At 41.9% G+C, this 27912-nt stretch overlaps 1 protein-coding gene across 1 annotated transcript in view; it reads left to right on the top strand.

Moving 5' to 3' along the window:
* The window catches only part of LOC145406452 (uncharacterized), an 80318-nt gene that overhangs the window by 17799 nt on the left and 34607 nt on the right, over positions 1-27912 (top strand). Inside the window, exons 4-7 of the mRNA XM_080277608.1 lie at positions 390-468; positions 17509-17654; positions 22056-22154; positions 24706-24812. Of these exons, the coding sequence (XP_080133734.1) occupies positions 390-468; positions 17509-17654; positions 22056-22154; positions 24706-24812 (431 nt within the window). The remainder of the gene's footprint in view (positions 1-389; positions 469-17508; positions 17655-22055; positions 22155-24705; positions 24813-27912) is intronic.

Genomic DNA, 27912 nt, shown 5'->3' with positions numbered 1-27912 from the left:
AGCTTCCAGGAGCCAACACCAACGACCAGCCTCAAGCAGTGGGTCCAAGGTCCCCACAATGATAGAGAAGAGCTCCACCCAATTACACAATCCTGATACTTTTTATTTTCTGTGCGAAAAAATACCATTTGAAAATGACACGTGGAATTTCCAGTGACACAAAAAGTTTGGATGAAGTAAATTGCGGCTGCTGTAGCTCAGGATTTAATGTTTCCATGTTTCTTTGGAAGAATCTTAGTTTTGTTAAGCTGTATATGTATGTGGCTTGCATGCCTCGTGTTTCCTCATGATGTGATGTATTGAATGTAGACTTTTATTATCATTATCATTATTGACTCTTATAAGGATGATGTGTTTCTATAAAGTACTCATAGTTTTTGCTTTTTCAGGATGAAGTTCCAAAGTACTACCAGAAGATTCCATTGGCGCAGACTCTGGTGGATAAATGCAAGGATCTTCCATTGTTGGGTAAGTTATACGTACTTGAATGATGCCCAGCAAACATCCATTTGCTGAACCAACATACCAGCTGTCCAGTCTCTCTTTCTATAAGGTCTCTAATGCCAGGCAAAGGGACCACTGAGGCCATATTCATTGTCCAACAGCTTCAGGAAAAGTACAGTATATAGGAAAAAAAGGGAACTTTATTTTATTATTGTTGATTTGGAAGACAGTCCCTAGAGAGGTGGTGAAGTAGGCAATGAGAAAGCATAGGATTGAGGAGTGGCTGGTTTGAGCAATCATGGCTATATATGTGGGTGCTTGCAACCAGATGAGAGGTAATGGAGGAGTGACAAGTTTTCTGTGAATGTTTGCTGGCATCAGGGGTCAGTCTGGAGCCACTTATTGTTGTCATGGTGCTTGAAGATCTGCCACGTACTTCAGAAATGAACTTCCATGGGAGATGTTATATGCTGATGACTTGTGTTGGTTGCAGTGAATGAAAGGAAGGCAAAGGAAAGAATTAAGAACTGGAGAGATGGAGTGGGGCACAAGGGTTTGAGAGTAAATGCAGATAAAACAAAACTGATGATATCTTGGGCTGGTGGTGGTACTGTCAAAGCAGAGGGAGTGTGGCCATGTGCAGTTTGCCATAAAGATGCGGGAAATACAGTAACTCCATCTTGTGCAGTGTGTGTGATAAGTGGGTGCACAAGACATTTAGTGATATCAGAGGTAGGGTATGAAATAACGTTGATTTCGTGTGTGTGATGTGCCAGGGAGAGCATGTAGAGATTGTCAGGCATGAAAGGACTGATCTTGTTGGAGAGTCTCTTAGGTGTATGAAGTAGTTTTGTTATTTGGGTGACATGTTATGCAATGGAGGTGGGGCTGGAGCTAGCTTTGTGGCTAGGGTAAGGAGTGGTTGGGGGAAGTTTGGGGAGCTGTTCCCTCTCAGAACAATGAGAGGGTTTTCCCCCCTTGCTAAGCGATGTTTGTATGCAGCATGTGTTTGGAGCGTAATGCTGTATGGTAGTGAGACATTGGCAGTAAAGGAAGAGGATACTTGTTGACCAAAACACTGTAAGTGACACTGATTAGATGAATGTGTAGTGCTTCCTTGAATGCAAGGGCTGGGGGGGCTAGGATTGTGTTTGAAGGGTTAAGAAGAAGGATGAGACTTGAATGTATTGGTGCTGTGATGAGGAGGGGTAGATTGAGATGGTTTGGGCATGTTGAGATGATGAAGGATGACAGCTGAGTGCGGAAAGTAAGAAGTGCGAATGTTGGGGGTAGGGTTGTGGGGGGGGGGGGTTGAAACAACTTCATAGAGTGTGACTTAAGGGATAAGGACCTGAATAAGGAGGCTGCCGGAGATTGAGCGTCATGGAGAGCCACCATTAGGTGATCAAGGCCAATGCATGCAGGCATGTTGGAGCCTTTACAAGGTCTGTTCAGAGAGTATCCGACCTTAAGCTCTAAGAAAAATAACTAACCTGTTGAGTTAGGACAGTAATCCCCCTCAAAGTAGACCCCTTCTGACGTGACACACGTAACCCAGCGTTCTTTCCACTGCCTGAAACATTTTCCAAAGTCAGTTTTGACCCTGGGGGTAGGGGGGTTTTCAAGAATACTCCCCCAGTATCCCTGCTTGTCGTAAAAGGCGACTAAAAGGGTTGGCGGAGGGTTAGTGCCCCTCCCCGGAAAACAACTAACTAAAAAAACAAACAAGAAGCCTCGGACAAGGACTGACCAAACGATGACGACCCAGGACCGGACAAAGGACTTGGTAATGAGTACATGGAATGTAAGAGGAGCGAATGATGAGGTGAAGGAGAGAGAGATTGTCCAGGTGCTTGAGGGTGCGAAAGTGGATGTATGTGGAATAACTGAAACAAAATGGAGAGGAGAAAGTGTGAGAGAATGGGAGTATGGATGGGGTATATGTGCAGGAGTAGATGAGAATGAGAGGGCAAAGGAAGGAGTGTGTATAGTTGTGAGTAAAAGATGGAAGAAGAGCATAAGACAGTATGGATCAGTTGGGTCAAGGATTGTGTGGGTAAAGTTGAAAGTTGGAATACAAATGTGGGCGATTGTGTGTGTGTATGCGCCAACGCAAGATCGTGCTAGAAGAGTGAGAGAAGAGTTCTGGACAAATGTGGAAATGTGCATGGAAAAGTTTGGAAGGAATGAGAGAGTGTTTTTGATTGGTGATATGAATGGTAAAGTTGGGAATGTGAAGGTGGATGGAATAGTTGGTGAGTGGGGTGTGCCTGCCGAGATAGATGAGAATGGGAGTGCGTTAGTGGACATTTGTGCTGGGAGGGGGTTGGTGATAGCCAATACCCTCTTCAGGCATAAAATGATCCACAGGTATACATGGCGAGTGATGAGAAGGGTGGGTGGTGAACTGAATGAAAGGAAGGCAATGATTGATTATGTGTGTGGATGAAAGGATGCGAAGATGTGTAAAGGATGCAAGAGTGTATAGAGGTTGGGGGAGTGGACTTTCTGACCACTACTTGGTGGTGGCCAGAATTAGGATGCAAGTGAGATGGAGGAATAGAAGAAGGGAAAGACGAGAGGAAGGAGTAGTTGCAAGGAGAGTGGAAAGGTTACAAGAGGATGAGAAAAAGGCAGAGTATAAGAGAGAAGTGGAGGAACGATTGGGCAAATATGAATTGGAGCAGATGGGAGACGTGGAAGGTGTGTGTAAGTTATTTACAGAAGAAATATGTGCAGCATGTGATGTGGTGTGTGGAAGGAAGAGAAGGCGGAGGGGGGTACAAGGAACAGCGTGGTGGACTGGAAGAGGTGAAACAGGCTGTGGCACAAAAGAAGAAAGCATACAATGAATGGGTGAGAAATAGGGGCGTGGAAGAAGTTGAGAGGCGGAAGAGAGAGTTATATGTGGAAAAGAAGAGAGAAGTGAAAAGATTAGTAAGAGAGAGTAAGAAGAGAGTGGATGAGGAATTTGGAAGGAATTTGAGTGTAAAGTGGAGGGACTGTAAGAAAATGTTCTGGAGAGAAGTGAAAAGAGTAAGACAGGGTGGAAGTGAAGTTAGCAGGGGAGTGAAAGATAAAAATGGTAGATTACTAGTGGAGAAGGGAGAAAAAGTGAGCAGATGGAGAGAACACTTTAAGGAATTGTTGAACGTAGAGGATGGAAGTAATGCAAGTATAAGTGGCTGGGGAATGGCTGGGAGAAGGAGGGAGGTGAGAAGACAGGAAGAAATCAGTAGGATAGAAGTTGTGGAAGCAATGAAGAAAGTTAAATCGGGGAAAGCCCCAGGAATTGATGGAGTGTGTGGTGAAATGCTGAAGCATGGGGGAGAGATAGTAGTAGAATGGATGTGGAAGATGTGCAGATTGGCCTGGGAGGAAGGTAGAGTCCCGGAGGATTGGAAGTCAGGTATAATTATTCCCTTGTACAAAGGAAAAGGGGAAAAAGAAGTGTGTGGTAATCATAGGGGCATTTGTCTTCTTAGTATAATAGGAAAAGTGTATGGTAGGATACTTATAGACAGAGTTAGAGAAAGAACAGAGAAATTAGTTGGAGAAGAACAGGGAGGCTTTAGGAAGGGAAGAGGTTGTGTAGATCAGATATTCATTCTTAGATCTTTAGTGGAAAAGTTTCTAGAGAAGGGAAAGAAGTTGTATGCGGCTTTCATGGATTTGGAGAAAGCATATGACAGGGTGGATAGACAAGGATTGTGGAAAGTGTTAAGAATATATGGAGTAGATGGGAAGTTGTTGAATGCTGTGAAGAGTATGTACGATGGTGCGAAGGCTGCAGTGCGTGGATGGTGAACTAAGTGAATTTTTCTCTTTGAAAGTTGGTTTGAAACAAGGATGTGTCATGTCTCCATGGTTGTTCAATCTGTACATGGATGGGGTAATAAAAGAGGTACAAGGTAGGGTAGTGGATGTTGGAGTGGCCATGGTGAGAGAGGATAGAGTTTGGAAACTCCCTGTACTGTTGTTTGCAGATGATACTGTGTTGTTGAGTGAAGACGAAGGGGAGCTGCAAGGCTTGGTGGATGAGTTTGAGAGAGTGTGTAAGAAACGGAACCTAAAGGTGAATGTAGGGAAGAGTAAAGTGATGGTCTTTGAGAGAGGTGAAGTTAGTGAATGTACAGCAAGGTTAGATGGTGAGGAATTGGAAAATGTGAGTACGTTTAAGTATTTGGGTAGTGTGATGAGTAAGGATGGAGGTTTGGAGTGTGAAGTGCTTGAAAGGGTACAGCAGGGAAGAAAGGTTGCTGGTTCCTTGAAAGCAGTGATAAGAAACAGGGAAGTGAGCATGGAAGTGAAAAAGTTACTACATGACAGTATTGTGATACCAACTCTAACGTACGGAAGTGAAGCTTGGACATTGTTGGAAGGACACAAGTCAAGAGTGAGAGCAGTGGAAATGAGTTATTTAAGAGGAGCCTGTGGAGTCACGTGGAGAGACAGGCTGACGAATGAGGATATAAAGGAGCGTTGTGGTGTGGATGTGGATGTGATAGGAAGCGTTATGAGGAACACACTGAGGTGGTTTGGCCATGTGGAGAGGATGGAGGGCGAAGACTGACGAAGAGAGTGTATGTGAGTGAGGTGGAGGGGGGAAGAGGGAGGGGGAGGCCGAGGATGAGATGGAGGGATGGGGTGGAGAGGTATATGAGAGAGGGGGGTGTGAGTTGGGAGCAGGGCAGTGAAATGGCGGGGGACAGGGCGACTTGGAGGCGATTTGTTTGTGGCCACCCCAAACGGGATTGAGGCGTCTGGCAATAGATAGATAGATAGTTTTCAGCATCTGCAGGTGCTTCATTGCATTTTGTCTTGATTTCTCTCAGATGAACGTTGCTTGAGAGATGTTGGAGTGCGCAGAGCGTTACCCAGACTTTTTGAAGATTGTTATCAGTGGAGACTTGGGTGTACAGGTACTACCGAGAAACCAAAGCACAGTCATCCCAGTGGAAGTATGCAGGGTTGCCCTTCGCTATAAAAAGGACGAAAGGTCCGCAGCAAGGTGCAATACACTTTCATTTTGACAGGTTTTTGTCGACTACTGCAGTGTTGTGCATCATATATACGTACCAGAAGATTGGACTGTTAACAAGCATTACTACCTTAATGTTATCTGTCGTCTTTGTGATGCAGTTCGGCAGAAGAGACCAGACATTTGGAAAATGGTAAGTTGGTAACTGCATCATGACAACACCCCCTGCCTTTTCTTCTCAACTGATTCAGGAATTTTTGGCCTAGCATGACATCCCGCAGGCTCCTTACTCACCAGATATGGCTGTGTGTGACTTTTGGCTACTCCCCAAGCTCAAAATTCCACTGAAAGGTTCCCGATTGAGACGAGAAAAAAGATCATGATGAATGCGACGAAGCATCTGCAGGAGATACCGAAAACTGACTCTGATAAATGTTTCAGGGCAATGGAAAGAACTCTGGGCTATGCATGACAGTCAAGTCAAAAGGGGCCTACTTTGAGGGGGATTAGTGTCCTAGCTCAACAGGCAAGCTATTTATTTTTCAAAGAGTCTAAGATCAAATACTTTCTGAAGAGACCTCATGTAAGCAACACAATACAAAATTATAGGAAACATGAAATTCTGTAGTGCATATACAGACTTAAGTTACAGACTTATGTTTTGATCCAGGGATGTACTAACATAGAGTGAAATGTGTCAAAAGGCTGCTGTAGCCTTATATCCTCACAGTCCAGATTCAGGCTGAGATTTCCACACAACTGCATTACTAGTTTTGCCACATATCTGAGGTACAGTGTATGTTTCCAAGCAGTTTAACTGTTGGAAAGTGTTAAGCTGGCATTAACCCTGGGTCATTGATTCAATTCATAGAAAGCCTCAGCTGTACCATTGCCATCCCCAATGAGAGAGTTCCATAAAGAAAGTTTTGCTGTCATTCTGTCTCAGATTGTTACAGTTTGAAAGCTGATATAAATCTTGTGTAAACCCTATATTATGAGGACTGCTTTTATTCTTGCTGCCGCCAGATTATGCTGTTCAGTTTGAGCACTCCATAAGAGATGAAATACAGGTACACCTACTGACATAAGAACCTGCTACATGTCAGATGGAGGGTTGGCAATATCTGGTAACCTGCCGTATTAAAGCGTAGAATTCTGTTAATGAACTTCGTCACTTGTAAGAGTGATCGTGGTTGGATGCTGTATATTTATTGTGTAGTCATTGTGGAAAACAGGAAAGATCGTTGATGTTATGTATGCACATTTTTTATTCATCCTAGTGATCCACAAGCTTTTTTTCTTAAAGGTGTGATAGAATTTTATTAAAAAGAAAACATACCAGATTTGGCCGTATCTTGCTCTCAGGCTTACCACATGATACCGTAAGACCAGCATGAATACAGTATAACATTTGGTCATTGGAATTTAAGAGGTTTTAATGCAAAAGTTGCCCAGCCCCAGGTTCTTATGCTCCTCATGGGGCAACACTGGACTAGGTGATGAATGCAAATGACCTTCACAGCATGTAGATAATATTCCTGTTGTTAAAGCAGTGGCTGCCATAACATAACGAAGGTAACTAACTGAAATCAAATAGTGACGAGTTTACCATCCTGCTCAGCTACCTCCATCACAGCAGGTCAGAGACCAGTTGAGTCAGAGTGACCAACTGTTCCATCCCAAATCACCTAGACGTATGATACACTTCTGTAGTAACCCATCCTGTCCGGGTGGCATGTATACATGACAACCTGGGGACATCCGGGTGGCATGTATACATGATCTAGTGTTTTGTAGTATTATTGTTATTGTATTATTATTATGATTATAGCATTATGTTATTATACTATTATATTATAGTTTTAGCCGAGAAATTGTGACTTAAATAACAGTGATTTTTAAGAAAAACACCTGCTGGTGGGTTGGGTAATGAAAACAACCCCCGGACGTAATGAGTTAAAACTAAATTTATTAGCTAGCGAGCTCATTATGTCTCCCATAACACGGAGAATGTTACTGTGAGGTGTAACGCTAGCAGATCAAACCTTGATTGAGGCCTCCATAAAAGTGATACATTGCCGTGCAATGTTACTGTTGTGGTAGGTCTCCATATTATAATTGCAAATCATAATAGATAGATAGATAAATAGATAGATAGAGAGACAGATAGAAGCAGGAAGTCAAATGATGAGAAGGTGTTGTGTCTGCGAGAATCGAGCAGTGCTAAGCATGCTTACACACTCTTAACACAGGAAAGCTGACGACAGCAGCCAGTAAGGAGATGATGCAGTTAGCTGTCAGCAGTCCTCTCGTGAACAAAGATCCACGAGGAACACACGTGACACACCCCTGCTACACCAGATTTTAGGAAAGAGAGTTTAGAAGGAGACAAGCGACCCTAGAGAGAGGTCGAGACGGAGATTAGCCTTAGAACAGAAAGAGAGAGAGATAGCGAGACAGGGAGGTAGCTACCCGGGACTTATACTCTTCCCATAGAAAGACCTGTTTAATATTTCCAAGACAAATAAAAATAGTCCCATACTATTCTTTACCTCTCCCGTCACTACATGACATCTGGTGGGGAAACTACTACAAGATATAAAAGCCGCTCGACCACAAGTCTAAAATATACTTCTCTACAAGTAACTACAAAGTCTTTATGACACTGTTATAGTCTGTTTCGTATGTAACAGTTAATATTTGGTGGATAATAATATCAGTGATTCTCCAAACGATAAAATATAAACACTAAGTCATTACTTTTACTGACACATGTCAGATGAAAGCTGTGGAAAGACAAAACTAAAGTGATTGTTTCATCAACCCACTACCCCTCACCTTAAAACTTGTTGCACTAAAATAAATTTGATGTATGATTCCCATGCTTGTGGTTCGTGATATCTTTAGCTGTTGGTAAACAGAATTACCATATCCATTGATATTACTCCCATTCATAATTGTAAAACATAGAATCATCATCAATAATGCCAGCTGCCTAACCATCCACAAGTCTGCTCCCTCATTACCTTAGTTCGCACTCACCATAAACTCACTCATTCCACCGTCATGCTTTCCGTTTTTGTTAATACAAGTATTGTTATCTCTTAAGCATGTTACATATGCAACTTGAAGAATCCTTAACCCCTGAAGTCCGCAAATCGCTCAACCCCCCCCTCCCCCCCCACCCCTCCTGAACTACAAAAATGGGGTGTTTTTGAGATATTGCAAGTGTCAGAATTTATGGCATATATTTCAAGAGCAGGAATTTACACACTCGAAGATGTAAGTCTTGTCCATATTGACCGAGTAGTTTTCGCACAGCAGCGGAGCAAAGAAAAAATAGTTACCCTTCCCAGCCTAGCGAGAGGCGGTACGTCGTAGAAAATGGCCTCATTATGGTTACTCACCTGTCAAAACTCACAATATTCAAGGTGAGTGATGTTCCTAGACATGAATGAACATTGCCTAACTAACCTGAACAAAAAATATATCCTGATAAAAAAATATTCCTGGGAAAAAAAATTTAATGCAAAAAATAGAATTATACATTCGTCATTGAATTCAATACTACAAACATGATAATATAATAAAATATCATGATATATCTGTAACATAAAGGTACAACACAGCTTTATATGTGTAAAAATGTTACACCTACCATAGGAAAACAAATACAGTAATTACAATGCTAAAGGTGTTAAAAAGCAGTGTCATAGAGACGTAACCCACAGTAAAATACAGTAATACATGGTAAATTTCCAATAATATACATTACATTGGGCTACTAACATACACATTATTATACATACACTAGGTATTGCTGCAATAAAAGTAAAGTCATATTTTTAGTTTACAAAGTGCAGTAAAGTCGGAAAATGAATCCTCATTCGATGTCATGCGAGGGCATAGGGGAGTAATACAGTGGAGGATAGGAGGATGGTGGAGGGAGGGTGGGGGATTTCCAGAGGGAGGGAGTGTAGAGCGTGGAAATATCACCTTTATCTGCACATTTGAGTAGGAAGGAGAAGAGTTGAGGGATATGTTTCTCAGCAGCCAAGCCAGGGGGGTAAGGTGAGTGGAGGGGGGGGGGTGCAGGAGAGGAGGTACTGTTACAGCCAAACCTCACCTCTATGCTCTAGTGGCAGTAGGAAGGGTAGAAAGAGTGGGATATGTCACATAAGGCATCAACTGAGGGGGTAGGCAGAGGGAGTGACAGGGTAGGGGGGCTTACTCCCCACTCTGTTGGTGGGCTAGAGCCCTCCTCCCTCCCTCTCAACTCGTAGCTGGGGTGGTCTTGGAGTAAGTTATATCAAGTAAGAAATGGGAAAATTTGAAAGCAGTTTTTATTGCAATTGCTCTGCTGGGCTTTTTAAGCCAAGGTGTCAAAGTAACACAAACCCCCACAGGGCCATTTAGGACCTTAGGGGTTAAGGATACGTGCTTAACATTGGCAAATATTGTGGTATATACCTTCCCTGATATTTAGTGTGGTGCAGACACTGAGATATTCTTCACAACACACAAATTAAAACATAAATAGCCATTATCCTTGCTTCTTGAGACAATGAAGTAGCCATGGTAGGTTTTATATAATCTTTTATGGTAGGTGGAGACGCTCACCATCCACTCACTTGATGTAGTGCTGCTCTTGGGTGTTTGCCCTTTCCTCTTCTTCTTTCCTTCCTTCCTCTTCTGTCTTTCCTTCATTCTTTTCTCTTCCTTCTGTCTACGAGTGACTTTACATTCCCTCTTCCGTATTTCTTTCCTTCATTCCTCTTCCTTCTGCCTGTGGGTGACTCTACACTGAGTGACAAGCCAAATGATTTCCTGGACACCAGGAAACCATTTACTACACTGGGTGATAACCATATAATCAAATTATGGCTCCTGGTGGTTCAGTGGGTAATTACGGCACTCCAATCGGATTGAGCTGATGAAGGGATATATCCAAGGGGTGATTGGGGTTTATTGCTCATGTAATGCCACTTGGGGGTGAGTGAGGTTGATCATTCTCATCTTAAATGTCAGGACCAACTTGCCTAGCCCCGGGCTTCTATGCTTCTTATGGGGCAGTGTATGATTGGATGATGGATGAATTTATGGTTATGTAACCTGCCCACCATGGATTTATAGCAAAGAGTTGGTGAGAGACTGTGAGTCAGGGTTTTAAGAAATTGTAGTGGTGGGAGGTGATAAGAAGGGTAAGCATGACGGAGGTCACCAATGTGGAATGTAGGAAAGAAGGGTGATAAAGTGTGAGTAGTGTACAAATTAAAATATAAATAGCCATCATCCTTGCTTCGTGAGACAACGAACAAACCATGGTTTTACATATAATTATTTATGGTTATGTAAACTATCTATCATGGATTTATTGCAAGTGTTAGTGGTAAGGGACTGCGAGTCAGGGTTTCAAGAAGTCATAGTGGTGGGAGGTGATAAGAAGGGTAAGCTTGACAGAGGTCACCATTGTGGAATGTAGTAGAGAAGGGTGATAAAGTGCAAGTAGTGTGAGTGACCAGTGATAAGATGTTATGAAATCGCAGTTGCTACAGTGTGTTTCCATTGTGCAAAAAGGAGATTATAATGAAAGCATTTACGCCGTGATGTTTTTCAGCTTACTGATCCATGCAGATAGAACAAATATACACACCAATTAGAAAATATTTATGGTCATGTAGATACAACAAAAATGTGAGATGCCACATACACAGAGGATAGGACAGTCATAGAAGCAGGCAGAGGGAGGGAGGAAATAATTTATAATGGCAAATTGATAAACGGGGAAGTGTGAGATGTTAATCCGCACGTTTGACAGTTAGGCAGTTGGCATTATTATTGATGATTCTGATGCTTTACAAGTATGAATGGAAGTAATATCAATGTATATGGTACTTTTTTTCACCAGTAGCTAAAGATATCATGAACCACGTACATGGGAATCATATATCAAATTTATTTTAGTGCAACAAGTTCTAAGATGAAGGGTTTCGGGTTGAGGAAGCAGTCACTTCAGTTTTGTCTTTACATAGCTTTCATCTAACACATGTCAGTAAAAGTAATGGCTTAGTGATTATATTTTATTGTTTGGAGAATTGTTGATATTATTTTCCACCAAATATTCCCTGTTGCACATCAAACAGGCTGTAAAAGTAATATTGCATGGAGATGCATCACTCAATCTGGGTTTGATCTGCTAGCCTTACACCTCATAGTAACATTCTATGTATTGTGGGAGGCATAATGAGGTCGCTGACTAATAAATTAAGTTTATTATAGAAGTGTATTGTATGTCTAGGTGATAATGGGATGGAACAGTTGGTTACCCTGACTTGACTGACCTTCGACCTGTTGTGGTGGTGGCGGCAAATCAGGATGGTAAACTGTTGTCACTGATTGATTTCAGTTAACTTCATTATGTCATGGTAGCCATTGCTTTAACAATCATCATCACCATCATCATCCGGACCTCCTTTCCCACCTTAGGGCAGGGTGAGGAGTAGCAGTGTCCAGACGGCCCAGATTTGCCCAATCCAATGGGCCACACTTCCATTCCTTCACCATTCAAGCTCCTGGAATCCTGGCTTTATTTGATATGCCAAAAACATTCATCACTTTCTGTAGCTTCACATACACGTACCTGACAGAGTCAGTGTGGATGCTGTCACGTTAAAAAGGGTGCTAAATACCTGACCATGCACTTCTTCTCACAATATTTATCCAGATAGCTCGATCTCTTGTCAGTTTCCTAGCCTCACCGACTTCCAAACCTCTCTTCCTCGCACACTCATCCACCATATCGCTTCACCTTCTCCTGTGCCTACCTCTCCTCCTCTCTCCTTCAAATTCACTCAGATATACCTTTTTCACCACTCTGTTGTTATCCATTTTCTCCATATGACCACACCATCTCAGTATACTTTTTCGGTTTTGGTGTCCACCGATTTCCACACCCCACATCTTTGTTTCGTATCCTATCCGCCCTCTGTACTCCACATACATTCCTCGGCAGTCATATCTCCACTGGTCTCACTCTTGACTTTTCATTTTCATGCCAGACCATAGTCTCATATCCGTATTTTAAAATTAACACCAACACTCCTTCGTGCAAACCTCTCGCAGCTGCAACACTCAAGCCTCTGTTTCTTATCAAGGCCTTCATTGTACCAACTACTTTCCTTCCATGTGTCACTCTACTTTCCACTTCTTTTGCACTTTTTTTTTTTTTTTTTTTTTTTTTTTTTTTTTTAACCACTACCAAGGTATTTGAACTCTCTCACCAATTCCAGTCTATCACCATTCTCTGTAACATCACACTGGGAGGCACCTTCTCTTTCAGTAACCATCACTTTACTCTTTTCTAATTTACTCTTAACCTCTTCGTTACCGCATCCCCCCCGTCCCCCACTCAGCTACCCCCCCTGCCAAACCGAATTTCCCCCAGGCGTGGCTCTTTCGTGGGGTAGTATTTATTTTATCATTACATTGTTTCTGTTTTGCTTTATATTATTTATTTTTGTATTGGTAAATAGATATTGACCACAAGATGTGTTTATGATATGTTAAAATAATGTACATGATAATGTTACATGTCTCTCCAACCGATTTAGTAAACATACAATATACAGATAAATATAGTAGATAGAGATGTAAATCAATGAATAGGGAGGAGAATAATGATTGTATTATTTACCTTGTAAGAACAGTATGAAGAAGATCCATGAAGAATGAGGTAGGAGGCAGGCAGGTCAAAAGTAGGTGGGGGGTGGGGTGATGTGCTTCCAGGCCAAACTGATACCAGAATCAGTATCACTTTCCCCACTACTATTGCTCACTTCATCGTCATTCTCGGGCATGTACTCCTCTTCAGTCACTCACAGTTATGTCATTGTGTTTCGTTATTGTCGTACACTTCTAAATCACCATCCAAGTCAGATTCATTGCCGTAGGATGCCATGGCACTGAAGTAAATTCAAAAGCACTGACACTTGCTGCTGCTTGAAAAACACTATGGCATGCTCCCACACACTTTCCCGCGGTACCACAACTGTTGGAAAGCTAGTGAGAGTCCCCTTACCAAGAAGCATTATCTATCTATCTATCTATTGCCAGACGCCTCAATCCCGTTTGGGGTGGCCACAAACAAATCGCCTCCAAGTCGCCCTGTCCCCCGCCATTTCACTGCCCTGCTCCCAACTCACACCCCCCTCTCTCATATACCTCTCCACCCCATCCCTCCATCTCATCCTCGGTCTCCCCCTCCCTCTTCCACCCTCCACCTCACTCACATACACTCTCTTCGTCAATCTTTCACCCTCCATCCTCTCCACATGGCCAAACCACCTCAGTGTGTTCCTCACAACGCTTCCTATCACATCCACATCCACACCACAACGCTCCTTTATATCCTCATTCGTCAGCCTGTCTCTCCACGTGACTCCACAGGCTCCTCTTAAATAACTCATTTCCACTGCTCTCACTCTTGACTTGTGTCTGGCAATATTATATTACATGTTATAGGGCATTATATATACCAAATTCAAAATATATAGAGTACTATGACCTATACAACATATCTGAGTCATTTTCATAAAACTATGCCCCATGGCAGGGGAGTGCAGCATCAGTGACAGAGTTGCCATATGTCATCACACATGAGATCACAAAGCACCCAAACCGAGGAAGAGGAAGCCCAATAGGCCCCTATAATGATCATGAGTACCCTAGTACTCATGATCGTATTCGGTTCCCTTCCGAAATTTCATTTTGAGTGCAATCCTACGTTGCCCCATGAGGAGCGTAGAAGCCCAGGACTAGGCAGTTGGTCCTGACATTTAAGATGAGAGTGACCAGCCTCACTCATCCCTGAGTGGCATTACATGAGCAATAAACCCCAATCACCCCTTGGATATAAACTTTCACCGGTTCAATCCGACTGGAGCACAATAATTACCCACTAAACCACCAGGCACCAAAATTTGGTTATATGGTTACCACCCAGTGTAGTAAATGGTTTCCTGGTGTACAGGAAACCATTTGGCTTGTCACTCAGTGTAGAGTCACCCACAGGCAGAAGGGAGAGGAAAGAATGAAGGAATGAAAGAGAGAAGAAGGAGTGTAAAGTCACCCGTAGGCAGAAGGAAGAGAAAAGAATGAAGGAAAAAAAGATAGAAGAAGATGGAAGGAAACAAGGATGGAGGAGAGGACAGGGCAGACATCCGAGAGCAGTACTACATTGAGTGAGTGGATGGTGGGTGTCCCCACCTACCTACCTGCACATTTCGGAAATTCGGTAAAGAAGGGGTTAAGGCACGATGCTCACAGACATGCAAAATTCTTCACTAGTCCACCAAGTTCTTGTCTGGTATTTGCAAGTATTACTGCATCATCAGCATACAACAAATTTGAGATATGCCATCCATCACCACTCATTACCAACGCTGTTCCTCTCTCCATTACTTGTGTTTTTACTTCTCTCATCACCCCATCCATGTGTATATTGAATAACCGTGAGGACATCACACAACCGTGATGCACGCGCACATCGATCGTGAACCATTCACATAGATGCCCATTAACCTTTACACATGCTTCACTACCATCATAAATCTCATGATGGCACCCAACAGCTTACCATCTACACTGTACATGCACAGCCCGCCCCCCCAATCCTTCTCTGTCTACTTTGTCTTATGCTTTTTCCAAGATCCATGAATTCCATAAACACTTTATAGTCCTTCTCACAATCATTCTCCACCGTCAGTATCACTGCAGATATTTGATCCACACATCCTCTGCCACTCCTAAAGCCACGTTGTTCATCACTCACAAGGACCTCTGAGATCTCTCTTACTTTATAATAATTCTTTCATATACCTTCCCTACTACACTCAAAAAACTTATCCCACGATAATTCTTGCACTCACTTTGCTCACTTTATTTTAGTACAGGGGTACAATTACAGCCTGTTTCCACTCTACTGGCAGTTTCACTCATCCATGCCTTCTTACATATCTCCAACAAGCATTTCACTCTGCTGCATTTCACTCTGCTCTCTGCACAACCCTTAATCATCTCTGCATACACCTCATCAACCCCAGCTGCTTTCCCATTTTTCAGCCGCTTCACAGCGCTCTTCACCCGTGCAAGTGTCACAGTTCCTGGCACTGCATTCCTTCTCTGCACACCCCCAAAACCAATCAAGTTCACAGTGGCTCTGCTCTCTCTATTCCCATTCATCAGGCCTTCAAAATATTTTTCCCATCTCGTCCTTACTTCATCCCCATAGGTTAAGTCCACCACCTGCATCCTTCACACCTTCACATTTCTTTCCGCTTTCACTTTACGTTTCGACACCTCTTTCTGGAATAACCTCCTACTTTCAGATTAGTTTGTGTTCATTTTTCTTCCTAGATCATCATTTGCCTCCTCCTTTTTCCTCTTCACTAGTCTCTTTACGTGCTTCTTGCTCACAGTACAGTGTATTCAGTTCTTATTTCAGTTGAATCCCTGTCCTGTAACCACTCTAGCCACTTCTTCTCTCTTCCTCCACTGCTCTCATAACCTCCTCATCCCACCGAGCCATACCTTTCTTTTTTGTTGTTACTCTTGCCACTCCACACGCCGCTCTAGCATTTCTAACTAAGCAATCCATATGTGCATTCTACAGGTTGTCCAGATCCATTTCATTCCGGTTCACTGATTCTAAATCCTCCCCTACTTTGGACCTGTATTCATCTGCCATTTCTTTGATCCTCAGCCTTTCAACTTTCATTCTTTCCCCTGACTGCTCCTCTCTCTCTTGGTCCAAGTCACTCCTCAGATTAATCTTGCATACCACAATCATTTGATATGACAGACCTCCACATTGTCCTCTCATGGCTTTTGTATCAACAACCATTCCTAGCATCGACCTCTCTATGAGCACATAATCAGTCAGGCTTCTTTCAGCACGATCTCTGTGAGCTCCTTTCAACACGATCCCCGTCCCCTCTGTATCATCATCATCCGGACTTCATTTCCCACTCTAGGACTGGGTGAGGAGTAGCAATGTCCAGACAGCCCAAATTAGCCCAGTCCAATGGGCCACACTTCCATTCACTCATCATTCAAGCCCCCGGAATCCTGGCTCTATCAGATACATCAAAAACATTCACCACTTTCTGTAGCTTCACATAAACGTATTTGTTAGAGTCAGGCTGGACGCAGCCTCTATACCATGTACATTTATGTATGTATTTGTGTTTGAAATGCGAGTTACAAAATGCACAACCTCCTTTCCCGACATATCCTTCAGTCACTTTCCATTATCATTTTCCCCTCCTTTAACAATAAGAATATATTAGCCTACATACTGTAAAGTACATTTGCATTAAAACCTCTTAATTCTAAGGACCAAATAACATATTCATGCTGGCTTTACATTATCGTGTAGTTAGCCTGGGAGGAAGGTGCTGCCAAATCTGGAATGTTTTCTTTCTAATAAAATTGCCTCGCCTTTAAGAAAAAAAGGTTGTGAGGAACACAAGTACAAATAATTAAACATGAATTTGCGTGCATATTTGTTGACAATTATTCCTTTTTTTTTTTCCCCTAATAATTGTACCATAAACTACAGCAGCTAACCAGGAACGCCATTAAAAGTGACGAAGTTCATTCATAATTATATGCATTCCAAGGGGTGGTTTGGGTTTATTGCTCATGTAATGCCACTCGAGATGTGTGAGGCTGGTCACTCATTATAAATGTCAAGGCCAACTTGCCTAGCCCTGGGCTCTTATGCTTCTCATTGAGCAACACAGGATATGAGTTTGATGATGATAATACTATGGCAGGTTACCAGGTATCACCAGCCAGCCACTTGATGTGTAGCTGGTTCCTATGTCTGTGGGTGCACATGATTTCATGAACTCTAATTAAGAGATGTCTTCCATAGTTGAATAGTATTGTCTGACAGTAATAAAGTAAAAAGCCATCACTGAAAAGATTATGACACATCTGGTACCTTTAGGGGAGAAAAGTAGGCTGAGGGGGAAGATGGGAGAGACCACTGATCAAATTTAAAATGCTCAATGAAATTGCAGGGCTGCAGTATGTGCTGGAGGTGAGGCAGATGGCAGACATGACCCTGGACACCTGTTACTACATCTGTGTCATCTGCAGCAAGAAGATGAGCTCCAACACCCTGGTAGCCCATGTCAAAAGTGTTCCACACAGACTTAAATTTTCGGTAAGCTGCATAGTAACTGATGATTTAGTTAGTTAACTTTGTCTATGCTATCCAAATGTGCTGCTCTTTAAGATGTGGTAACTAATTCTGGCTCATTCTGAACATTTTAAGAGAAATTGTACTTGGAGGGCAGGGGGATGAAAAGGCTAGTACTACATTAAATGAGGTAAAGTAAATGGTGAGCATTTAAGATTTCTTAAGTTTTCAGCATATAATTAACCACTATATGAAGAAGTCTGTAAATATAAAAATGATTGTTGGGAAATGTAAATGATAAGAATTAAAGAAAGCTCACGTATGAAAGAATTAAGCTGTGGATGAGTGCTTCGTTTCGTTTCATTTTGTTTAGTTTTTAAAGGTTCCAACATGCTTGCATGCATCAGCCATGGTCACCTAATGGCGGCTGTCCATGCTTCACGATCTATTGCAGCCTCCCTGTTCAGTCCCTGAACCCTGAGGTCACACTTAATGACTTAATGCTCATTAAGAAAATTTTAAATGGAAGTTGTAAGAGCAGAGCAATAGTTACTGTGTTTGAATTATATGTTAATTAGAGGGGGATCTCTAGAGTAGTCTATGTGGGTAATGTTAAGGTGCTTAATGGTTAGTGAACGTGTAAAATGTAGAAAGACATGGGACGAGGTCATTAAGTATGACCTTAGGGTTAAGGAACTGAACAGGGAGGCTGCAATGGATCGTGCAGCGTGGAGAGCCGCCATTAGGTGACCAAGGCCGACACATGCAAGCATGTTGGAGCCTTTAAAAACGAAACAAAAAACGAAACGAAACGAAGAAAAAGAAATGATGAAGGATAGAGAAGTGATATTGATATTCATGGGATGTCCCTAAATAGGTGCCAAATTTTTTAAAACTATACAACTTTGTTGTGTGGAAGTAAAGAGTGGAACAGTATTAGTGAGCCAAATTTTTGAAAACCATGAGACTTTGTAGTGTGGAAGTAAAGAGTGTGAACAAGAAGGAAATGGAGTGAAAGAAGCATTTATGGATCATGTAGCCTGGATATGCTGTAGCTCATTCATGGTCAGCTCTCAAGAGGGTTCCCAGGAAGTAGCAAGGAATAGGAGATGGTGATAGAGATGGAAAGATTGAAAGTCTGATGAATGGGAATGGAGAGAGCAAAGAGACTGTAAACATGATTGATTTTGGGGGTGTACAGAGAAATGCAGTGCCAGGAAATGTGACTCGCAAAGGTGAAGAACTCAGTGAAACAGCTGAAAAATGGGAAAGCAGCTGGGATTGAATAAATGTAGTCGAGAGAACAGAATGAAGTGCTTGTTGGAGGTAGGTAAGAAGGCATGGATGACTGAAACTATGCCGGTAGAGTGGAAAAAAGCAGTGGTTGTACCTCTGTACAAAAATGAAGGTGGGCAAAGTGGATGCAAGAATTTTTGTGGCATACTCCACTCACTTGATGTCGGGCTGCTTTGGGTGTCTGCTTTTTTGCCCTTTCCTTTCTTCCATCCTTCCTTTTCTGTCTTTCTTTCCATCATTCTTTCCTCTTTTTCTTCTGCCTACAGGTGACTTTACACTCCCTCTTCTATCCTTCTTTCCTTCATTCTTTCCTCTTCCTTTTGCCTATGGGTGACTACACTGAGTGACAAGCCAAATGGTTTCCTGTACACTAGGTATCCATTTACTATGCTGGGTGGTAACCATATAACCAAATTATGGTGCCTGGTGGTTTAGCTGGTAATTGAAATTGCTTCAGTCAGATTGAGCCTGTGAAGGTTTATATCTAAGGGATGGTTGAGGTTTATTGCTCACGTAACAACACTCAGGGATGAGTGAGGCTGGTCATTCTCATCTTAAATGTCAGGACCAGCTTGCATAGCCCCGGATTCCTCCACTCCTTTATGGGGTGACGTTGGATTGGATGATGGATAGATGGATGGATGGATGGGAGTCTGTTGAGTGTTTGTAGGGAAGGTTATAGAGAAAGTAAGAGAGATAGTGCATCAGAAGTTGTAGTGAGTAACGAACTGGGTGGCTGTAGGAGTGGCAGAGCATGTGTGGATCAAATATTTGCAGTGAGACAGATAATGGAGAAGGCTTTTGTGAAGGATCATGAGGTGTTTATGGCATTCATGGATCTGGAAAAAGCATACAACAAAGTGGACAGAGAAGGATTGTGGAAAGGTTTGCTCATGTATGGTGTAGATGGTAAGCTGCTAGGTGCCAACAAGAGTTTTTGTGATGGTAGTGAAGCATGTGTAAGAGTTAATGGGCATCTAAGTGAATGGTTCACGATCAGTGTGGGCATGCGACAAGATTGTGTGATGTTCCCATGATTTATATATATATATATATATATATGTGTGTGTGTGTGTGTGTGTGTGTGTGTGTGTGTGTGTATATGGGGTGATAAGTAAAAAACATGAGTAATGGAGAGAGGGATGGCATTGACAATGAATGGTGATGGATGGAATATCTAAAATTTGTTGTATGCTGATGATGCAGTACTACTTGGAAATACCGAACAAGAACTTGGATGATCAGTGCAGAGTTTTGCTGATGTCTGTGAGTGTTGTGCCTTGAGAGTAAATGTAGAAAAGAGCAAAGTAATGGTTATTGAGAGAAGGTGACTCCCAATGTGATGTTACAGTGAATGGAGAGAGACTGGAATTGGTGCAGTGATAGAAAAGAGAGGAAAATGTGCAAAAGAAGTGGAAAGTAGAGTGACACAAGGAAGAAAAGTAGCTGGTGCAATGAAGGCCTTGATAAGAAGCAGAAGCTTGAGTGTTGCAGCTGCATGAGGCTTGCATGAAGGAGTGTTAGTGCCAGTTTTAACATATGGATATGAGATTATGGTGTGGCATGAAAATGAAAAGTCAAGAGTGAGAGCAGTGGAGATGGGCCTGGTGAGGAATGTATGTGGAGTACAGAGAGTGGATAGGATACAGAATAATGTGGTTTGTGAAAGATGTGGAATGAGGAGGCTGTGGACACCAGAATTGAAGAGAGTGTACTGTCATGTGGAGGGAATGGATAATGGTAGAATGGAAAAAAAAGTACTGTATACCTGAGCGAATTTGAAGGAGGGAAAAGGTGAGGTAGGCCAAGGAGAAGGTGGAGAGATGTGGTGGATGAGTGTGTGAGGAAGAGAGGTTTGGAAGTCGGTGAGGCTAGGGAACTGACAAGATCGAGCTGCTTGGATGAATATTGTGAGGGGAAGTGCATGGTCAGGGATTTGGCACCCCTTTTTAACCCATGGAATGCAAGCCACAGCTGAGGCTGGGTAGCATCACGTTGCGAGCCACAGCTCAGGCTGTGCTGGCCGTGCATTACTGTAAACAACTTTTTTACCCCCACGAAAACTTATGCATGGCGCTATGCAAAGACGGAGGGGGGGAGTTTTTTTTTTTTTTTTTTTTTTTTTTTTTTTTTTTTTTTTGACTAGATGATGCCCTGGATGATTATGTTTAAGTTTATAATAAACAAAAACAAAAAAATGATTTTTTATTTTTATTTTTCTCTACTCCCGTACGTAAACTTACGCATGGCCGTACGCAAAGATGGAGAGAGCGAGATTACAGGTATTATTTATTTCACCAGATGATGCCCTGGATGTTTATCTTAAAGTTTATAATAAGAACTTAAAAAATATATATATATATTTTTTCCCCGCTTGATTTTTTGCGCACCAAGGAGTTGGATAAAAAAAAGGTAATTGCGCAATCCACGGGTTAATGTGACAACATCCGGATTGACTCTATTGGATACATTTCTGTGAAGCTACAGAATATGGTGAATGTTTTTGGCATATCCGATAGATCCAAGATTCCGAGGGCTTGAATGATGAGTGAATGGAAGCGTGGCCCATTGCAGTGGGCAAATTTGGGCTGTCTGGGCATTGCTACTCCTCACCCTGCCCTAGGGTGGGAAAGGAGGTCCGGATGATGGTAATGATGGAAATACTGTATGTGAATATTCTCTCCATTGGTATTGCAAGATCAACTCAAGTTGCTTGAGGCACATAGGCCTTTGAGATGCGGCTGAGAATTTCGAAGGCTGGAATATTGAATGACTGCGTATTGCCATTTGACCAGACACTGTATGTAATGTATGTAGTTCAACTATTTTGGTGTTTTCTGTTTCCTTTTTCTGGATACTACCGGCCCCTTCGGTAATGATGAATAATAGGGTTAGAATTATGAAGTTATTTTATGTGTTAATATATAAGTTGGATTGTTACCTTTGGTGGTGAATTTTGATTTGAAGGATTATATGTAGAATGACTACATGGTTTAAAATTTGGTTAAGAAAAGTTAATTACTTTTCCTCATTTCTGCAAGGGTTTCATAGTGACTGTCTGCCAGTTTATTTTGTTTTATACATTTTGTCAAATATTTCTTATTTATATTCTTTTGTCATATCTTTCAGGAAATCCATTGTTCAGACATATTTGAGAAGTATGGGAAATACAACTTGAAGCAGTGGACTGCCACCCTCGTCAAAGACTTCACTAAGGCTATGATAGAGGTACATTATGGTGTTGCTATTTTATTGCCATCGTCTATTTTGTTTTCATTTTTTGGCTTTCTCCCTTGAGTATATAGGTTGGAGAAACAAATTTTTACTGTATGCAATTGGAAAGGCAAATTTTCACGACCGTGGTTTCCTCAGTGATTCTTTCTCATTAGATCATACTTGTACATGTACTTAATGTTTCGTTGTACTGACACTTCAGCTCAGAGTTATCTGCATACATAGTACATAGCTCTCAAGAAGAGTTACTTGTCAGTGCTTCATATATCTTAGCAAAATAAGAAACATCCCTCAGCAAGGAGAATTCAGAGTGCAGCACCTGTGCCCTACATGTTTCATACTGCAGCAGTCTGTTGAAGTGTTGAACCTTGGACATTGTTATCACTTATTCTCAAAATTTGTAATCTTGCTTTGACCCACAACTCTTCAACAAAGTTTATTCCAAACTGGAACAAAACAGTCAGAGTTAACCCTGCCCATTGACCTCTACCCTCAGCTTACTGCTCTCACAGTATAATGTTTGCCTGACCCTCAACCCTTCCACCCAGTGTGGTTCAGATCTGTTAAAATCTTGCTTATACTACACACACACACACACACACACACACACACACACACACACACACACACACACACAGTTAGACAATGTTACTATAGTACAGAATGAATGGGCTTTCTTTAACTCCTTCACTGCAGCTAAGGTGGCAAAAGTGAGGCTTATGTTGTGTCAGTCACCCTGAAGTTTCCTGTTTTGTATTCAATAGTTTTCATATTAATACATAAGATTAAAAAAAAAAAATACGTGCACAAGAAAGTTAAACCCTTCTTTTTACCTATGAGCACTTCAGAGAGTGTCCAGATGCTCCTATGTTGTTGTAGGGATAAGTGGATGCAGTGTCATTTTTGGAATTTGTGTACATTGCTGTAGCTGCCAGTTGTCCTCAGTGACCTCCACCGTCGCCCACCACCTTTCACTTCATCACCACACACCTCTATACACATCACTTAAGTTTTCACTATGGTGTATGTGTCACTTAGCACATATATCATTATTTTATAGACATTACTCTTCCATTCTTCCTCTTTTGTCTTTTTTTTTCTTAATTCTTTCCTGTTTCTTCTGCCTGCGGGAGACTTTACACTTCCTCTTCTGTCCTTCTTTCCTTCATTCTTTCCTCTTCCTTCTGCCTGTGGGTGACTTTACACTGAGTGACAAGCCAGACGGTTTCCTGTATATTAGGAAACCATTTACTATGCTGGGTGGTAACCATATAACCAAATTTTGGCACCTGGTGGTTTAGTGGGTAATTACAGCGCTCCAATCAGATAGAACCGGTGAAGGGTTATATCCAAGGGGTGGTTGGGGTTTATTGCTCACGTAATGCCACTCGGATGAGTGAGGCTGGTCACTCTTATCTTAAATGTCAGGACCAATTTGCCTAGCCCCGGGCTCCTACGCTCCTTATGGGGCAACGTAGGATTGGATGGTGGTGGTGGTTTGGTGATATATATATATTCCATCCATCATCCAATCCTACATTGCCCCATGAGGAGCGTAGGAGCCCGGGGCTAGGCAGTTGGTCATGACATTTAAGATGAGAGTGACTAGCCTCACTCATCCCTGAGTGGTATTACATGAGCAATCAACCCCAACCACCCCTTGGATATAAATCTTCACCGGCTCAATCCGATTGGAGCGCAGTAATTACCCACTAAAACCACCAGGCACCAAAATCTGGTTATATGGTTACCACCCAGCATAGTAAATGCTTTCCTGGTGTACAGGAAACCATTTGGCTTGTCACTCAGTGTGGAGTCACCCACAGGCTGAAGGAAGAGGAAAGAATGAAGGAAAGAAAGCCAGAAGAGGGAGTGTAAAGTCACCCGTAGGCAGAAGGACAAGGAAAGAAAGACAGAAGAGAATGGAAGGAAAGAAGGATGGAGAGGAAAGGGCAGACACCCGAGAGCTGCACTACATCGAGTGAGTGGATGGTGAGCGTCCCCCCCCTACCACAAATATATATATATATATATATATATATATATATATATATATATATATATATATATATATATATATATTTATATATATATATATATTTATATATATATATATATTTATATAAATCTGTATACCCCTCTTTTGTCCATTCCATGTCTGTACTTAGACATTGATACACATTCCCAAATTAACCCATTCCATACTGTAATATGATACAGTACTTTATTCAGGCTGCCAGCGATAACTGCATTTAGCTGAGGATTGGTCCCATGTAGTGAAGGTTAGAAATAGTTTCCTTTAAAACCCTCAGGATGATGTCTCTTATTTTATTCTGATTACCCCCAGACTGTTCTATTTGGCTTATAAGAGCCCTTTCATATTAAAGAGTGTTCTGTTTGGCTTAAAGGAGCGCCTTCATATTATAGAGTTTAAATAACAACTCCCTTATTCTTCACAACTTATAATTTAATGTGGAAGAAACTTATATTTACATTGCTTCTATGCATTATGATTTAATAAATAATATTTACTCAATCTCCTTAGGTAGAGGCAAAGATGGGCCGTCACAGACTTGCTGTAGGCTATGAGAAGGATATGTCATCAGTGTTGGCTGCCATCAAGCAGAAAATCAATGAAATCACTGACCTCAGGTAATTTTTTTTTTTTTTTTAAGGGTAAAGGAAATTTGTATTCAAGAAAATTTCAAGTTTCATCATCATCATCATCATCATCACCCGGACCTCCTTTCCCACCAGTGTTACCATAGTCATCACCATCGTCATCCGGACCTCCTTTCCCACCCAGTGTTACTGTAGTCATTTTCGTTATCATCATCATCATCATGTCATCATCGTCATCATCATCATCTGGACCTCCTGGTGAGGAGTAGCAATGTCCAGACAGCCCAAGTTTGCCCAATTCAGTGGGCCACACTTCCATTCACTCATCATTGAAGCCCACAGAATCCTGGCTCCATCAGATAGGCCAAAAAAATTTCACCACATTCTGTAGCTTCACATATACCTATCTGATAAGAGTCCATCCGAACACTGTCGTATTAAAAAGGGTGCCAAATCCCTGGGTATGCGCTTCTCCGCATAAAATTCATCCAGCCAGCTCGATCTCCTGTCAGTCCCTTAGCCTCTCTATCTTCCATACCTCTCTTCCTCACACACTCATCCACCATATCCCTCCACTTTCTTCTTGGCCTGCCTTGCCTCCTCCCTCCTTCAAATTCACTCAGATATACCATTTTCACCACTCTGTTGTCATCCATTATCTCCACATGACCAAACCATCTCAGTACACTGTCTTTGATTCTGGTGTCCTTGCTGCGCATCATTCTAGAATCACATTATTCTGTATCTTATCCACTCTTGTACACCACATACATTCCTCAGCAGTCTCATCTCCACTGCTCATACTCTTGACTTTTCATTTTCATGCCACACTATGGTTTCACATCTCTGTGTTAAAGTGGCACTAACACTCCTTCATGTAAGCCTTATGCAGCTGCAACACTCAGGCCTCTTTTTTTTTTTTTTTTTTTTTTTTTTTTTTTTTTTTAGGGCCTTCATAGTACCAGCTACTTTTCTCCTTTGTGTCACTCTACTTTCCACTTCTTTTGCACATTTCCTTTTCTTTCACTGTACCCAGGTATTTGAACTCCCTCACCAACTCCAGTCTCTCTCCATTCACTGTAACATCACATTGAGAGTTACCTTTTCTCTTAATAACCATCACTTTACTCTTTTCTACATTTACTCTCAAAGCACAGTGCTCACAGACATGTACAAAACTCTGCACTAGTCTACCAAGTTCTTGACTGGTATTTGCAAGTAGCACTGCATCATCAGCATAAAATAAATTTGAGATATTCCATCCTCAGCATTCACTACCAATGCTATTCCTCTCCCCATTATTCGTGTTTTTACTTTGCTCCTCACCCCATCCATATATGATACAACCATGGGGACATCACACAACCCTGTCACATGCCCACATTGTTAGTGAACCAATCACTTAGATGCCCATTTACCCTTACACATGCCTCACTGCCGTCATAAAAATCTCTTGACGGCACCTAGCAACTTACCATCCACACCATACATGCGCAAAATATTCCACAGTCCTTCTTAGTCTACTTTGTCATTTGCTTTTTCTAGATTCATAAATCCCTTGAACACCTAATAGTCCTTCTCACACGCCTTCTCCACCGTCTGTCTTACTGCAAATATTTGATCCACACATGTTCTGCCACTCCTAAAGCCACCCTGTTCATCACTCACAAGGACTTCTGATCTCTCTCATATTTTCTGTTTAATAATTCTTCCCTCTACCTTCCCTACTACACATATGCAATGATAATTTTTGTCCTCACTTTCAGACATGGGGTCTGTTACTGGGTTTCTAGTACTATGACTATTACTATTAATTTCAATTGCTCTCTGTTATATTATAATTACTTTAGTGGTCATCTGTTACTATTACTTGGTCACCTATTAGTATTACTATAACTATTAATATATTATTTATGATAACGGTATTAATTAAATTGAAAATGGTTTTTATTTTCATTACCGTTGGGAGGCTGTTCCTCTGAATGCACAAGTGCATCTTGATCACCTGATGGCCTGTTGACCACTCTCCATTCTGCATGGTCTCTTGTGGTGTACCTGCAGCTTGGAGAGCAGCCAACAGGTAACCAAGGTGAGAAGGCTGTTTTTATTGATTATGGTAAACGGTATTAAAGAAGTGTCTATAATGAGAAAGTGATATACAATTACACTGGTTTACAAAAAATTTGAGGCAAGCATGAAATTAGGTGTTCTAACCTAATTTTGGAGTGCTGATTTCAGATTCGAAATCCGTTTTCATTCATCACCTCTAATTTTTGAGAAATACGTGTATACATGTACGTACATGTATACATATAGGCCTAGACCCAAAATATTCACCAAAAATCCATTTACCGTCTTTTTATCTTGGAACTTGGTTTAAAACGCGCGCCACAACAGGGTCAAACGTGCATTGTGTGGCTGGGAATGCCAGTAGCTTACTGGGGGTCAATGAGCACTTTTATGCCTGGAAAACACAGTGTCCAAGAAAGTCCTCTGGTGGACATGAACAAGGTGCTTCTTCCCGCTCTTCATATCAAGCTTGGCCGTGTGAAGAATTTCGTGAAGGCCATGGACAAGGATGGCGCTGCCTTCCAACACCTGTGCACTCTGTTCCCAGCTCTCAGTTCTGCTAAGCTCAAGGAGGGCATCTTCGTCGGACCTCAGATCCGGGAGGTGCTGAAGGATGAGGTATTCGAAGAGAAGCTCATCTTGAAGGAACTGAGAGCATGGGAAGCATTTCAGTCAGTCTGCCATGGCTTCCTTGGTAACACACGGACACTAAATTACCAAGAACATGTCGAAAAGTAGTTGCAGGCTTATCAGGATATGGAGTGCCGAATGTCTCTCAAGATTCACTTTCTCCACTCCCACCTCAACTTCTTCCCCCAGAACCTCGGAGCAGTAAGTGACAAACATGGGGGAAGGTTCCACCAAGATATTATTAAGTTGGAGAGCAACTACCATGGCAAGTGGAACCTCAGCATGATGGGGGACTTTGCTGGATGCTCCTGCGTGACATCTTGCAGGCAAAGTACACCAGATCGTCCAAAAAAACTCACTTCTGACTGTCTGCAGTACTATGATGTGTATACATGCTTATATCTTAGTACTAGTAATATTTAGTTCTGTC

The sequence above is a fragment of the Coenobita brevimanus genome, chromosome 70 (genome assembly GCF_032717465.1).
Source record: "Coenobita brevimanus isolate Jiangsu-jjx chromosome 70, ASM3271746v2, whole genome shotgun sequence".
NCBI classification, from domain to species: domain Eukaryota; kingdom Metazoa; phylum Arthropoda; class Malacostraca; order Decapoda; family Coenobitidae; genus Coenobita; species Coenobita brevimanus.
Note: the sequence above shows the minus strand (reverse complement) of the source record. Positions and strands in the feature narration are given on the sequence as shown.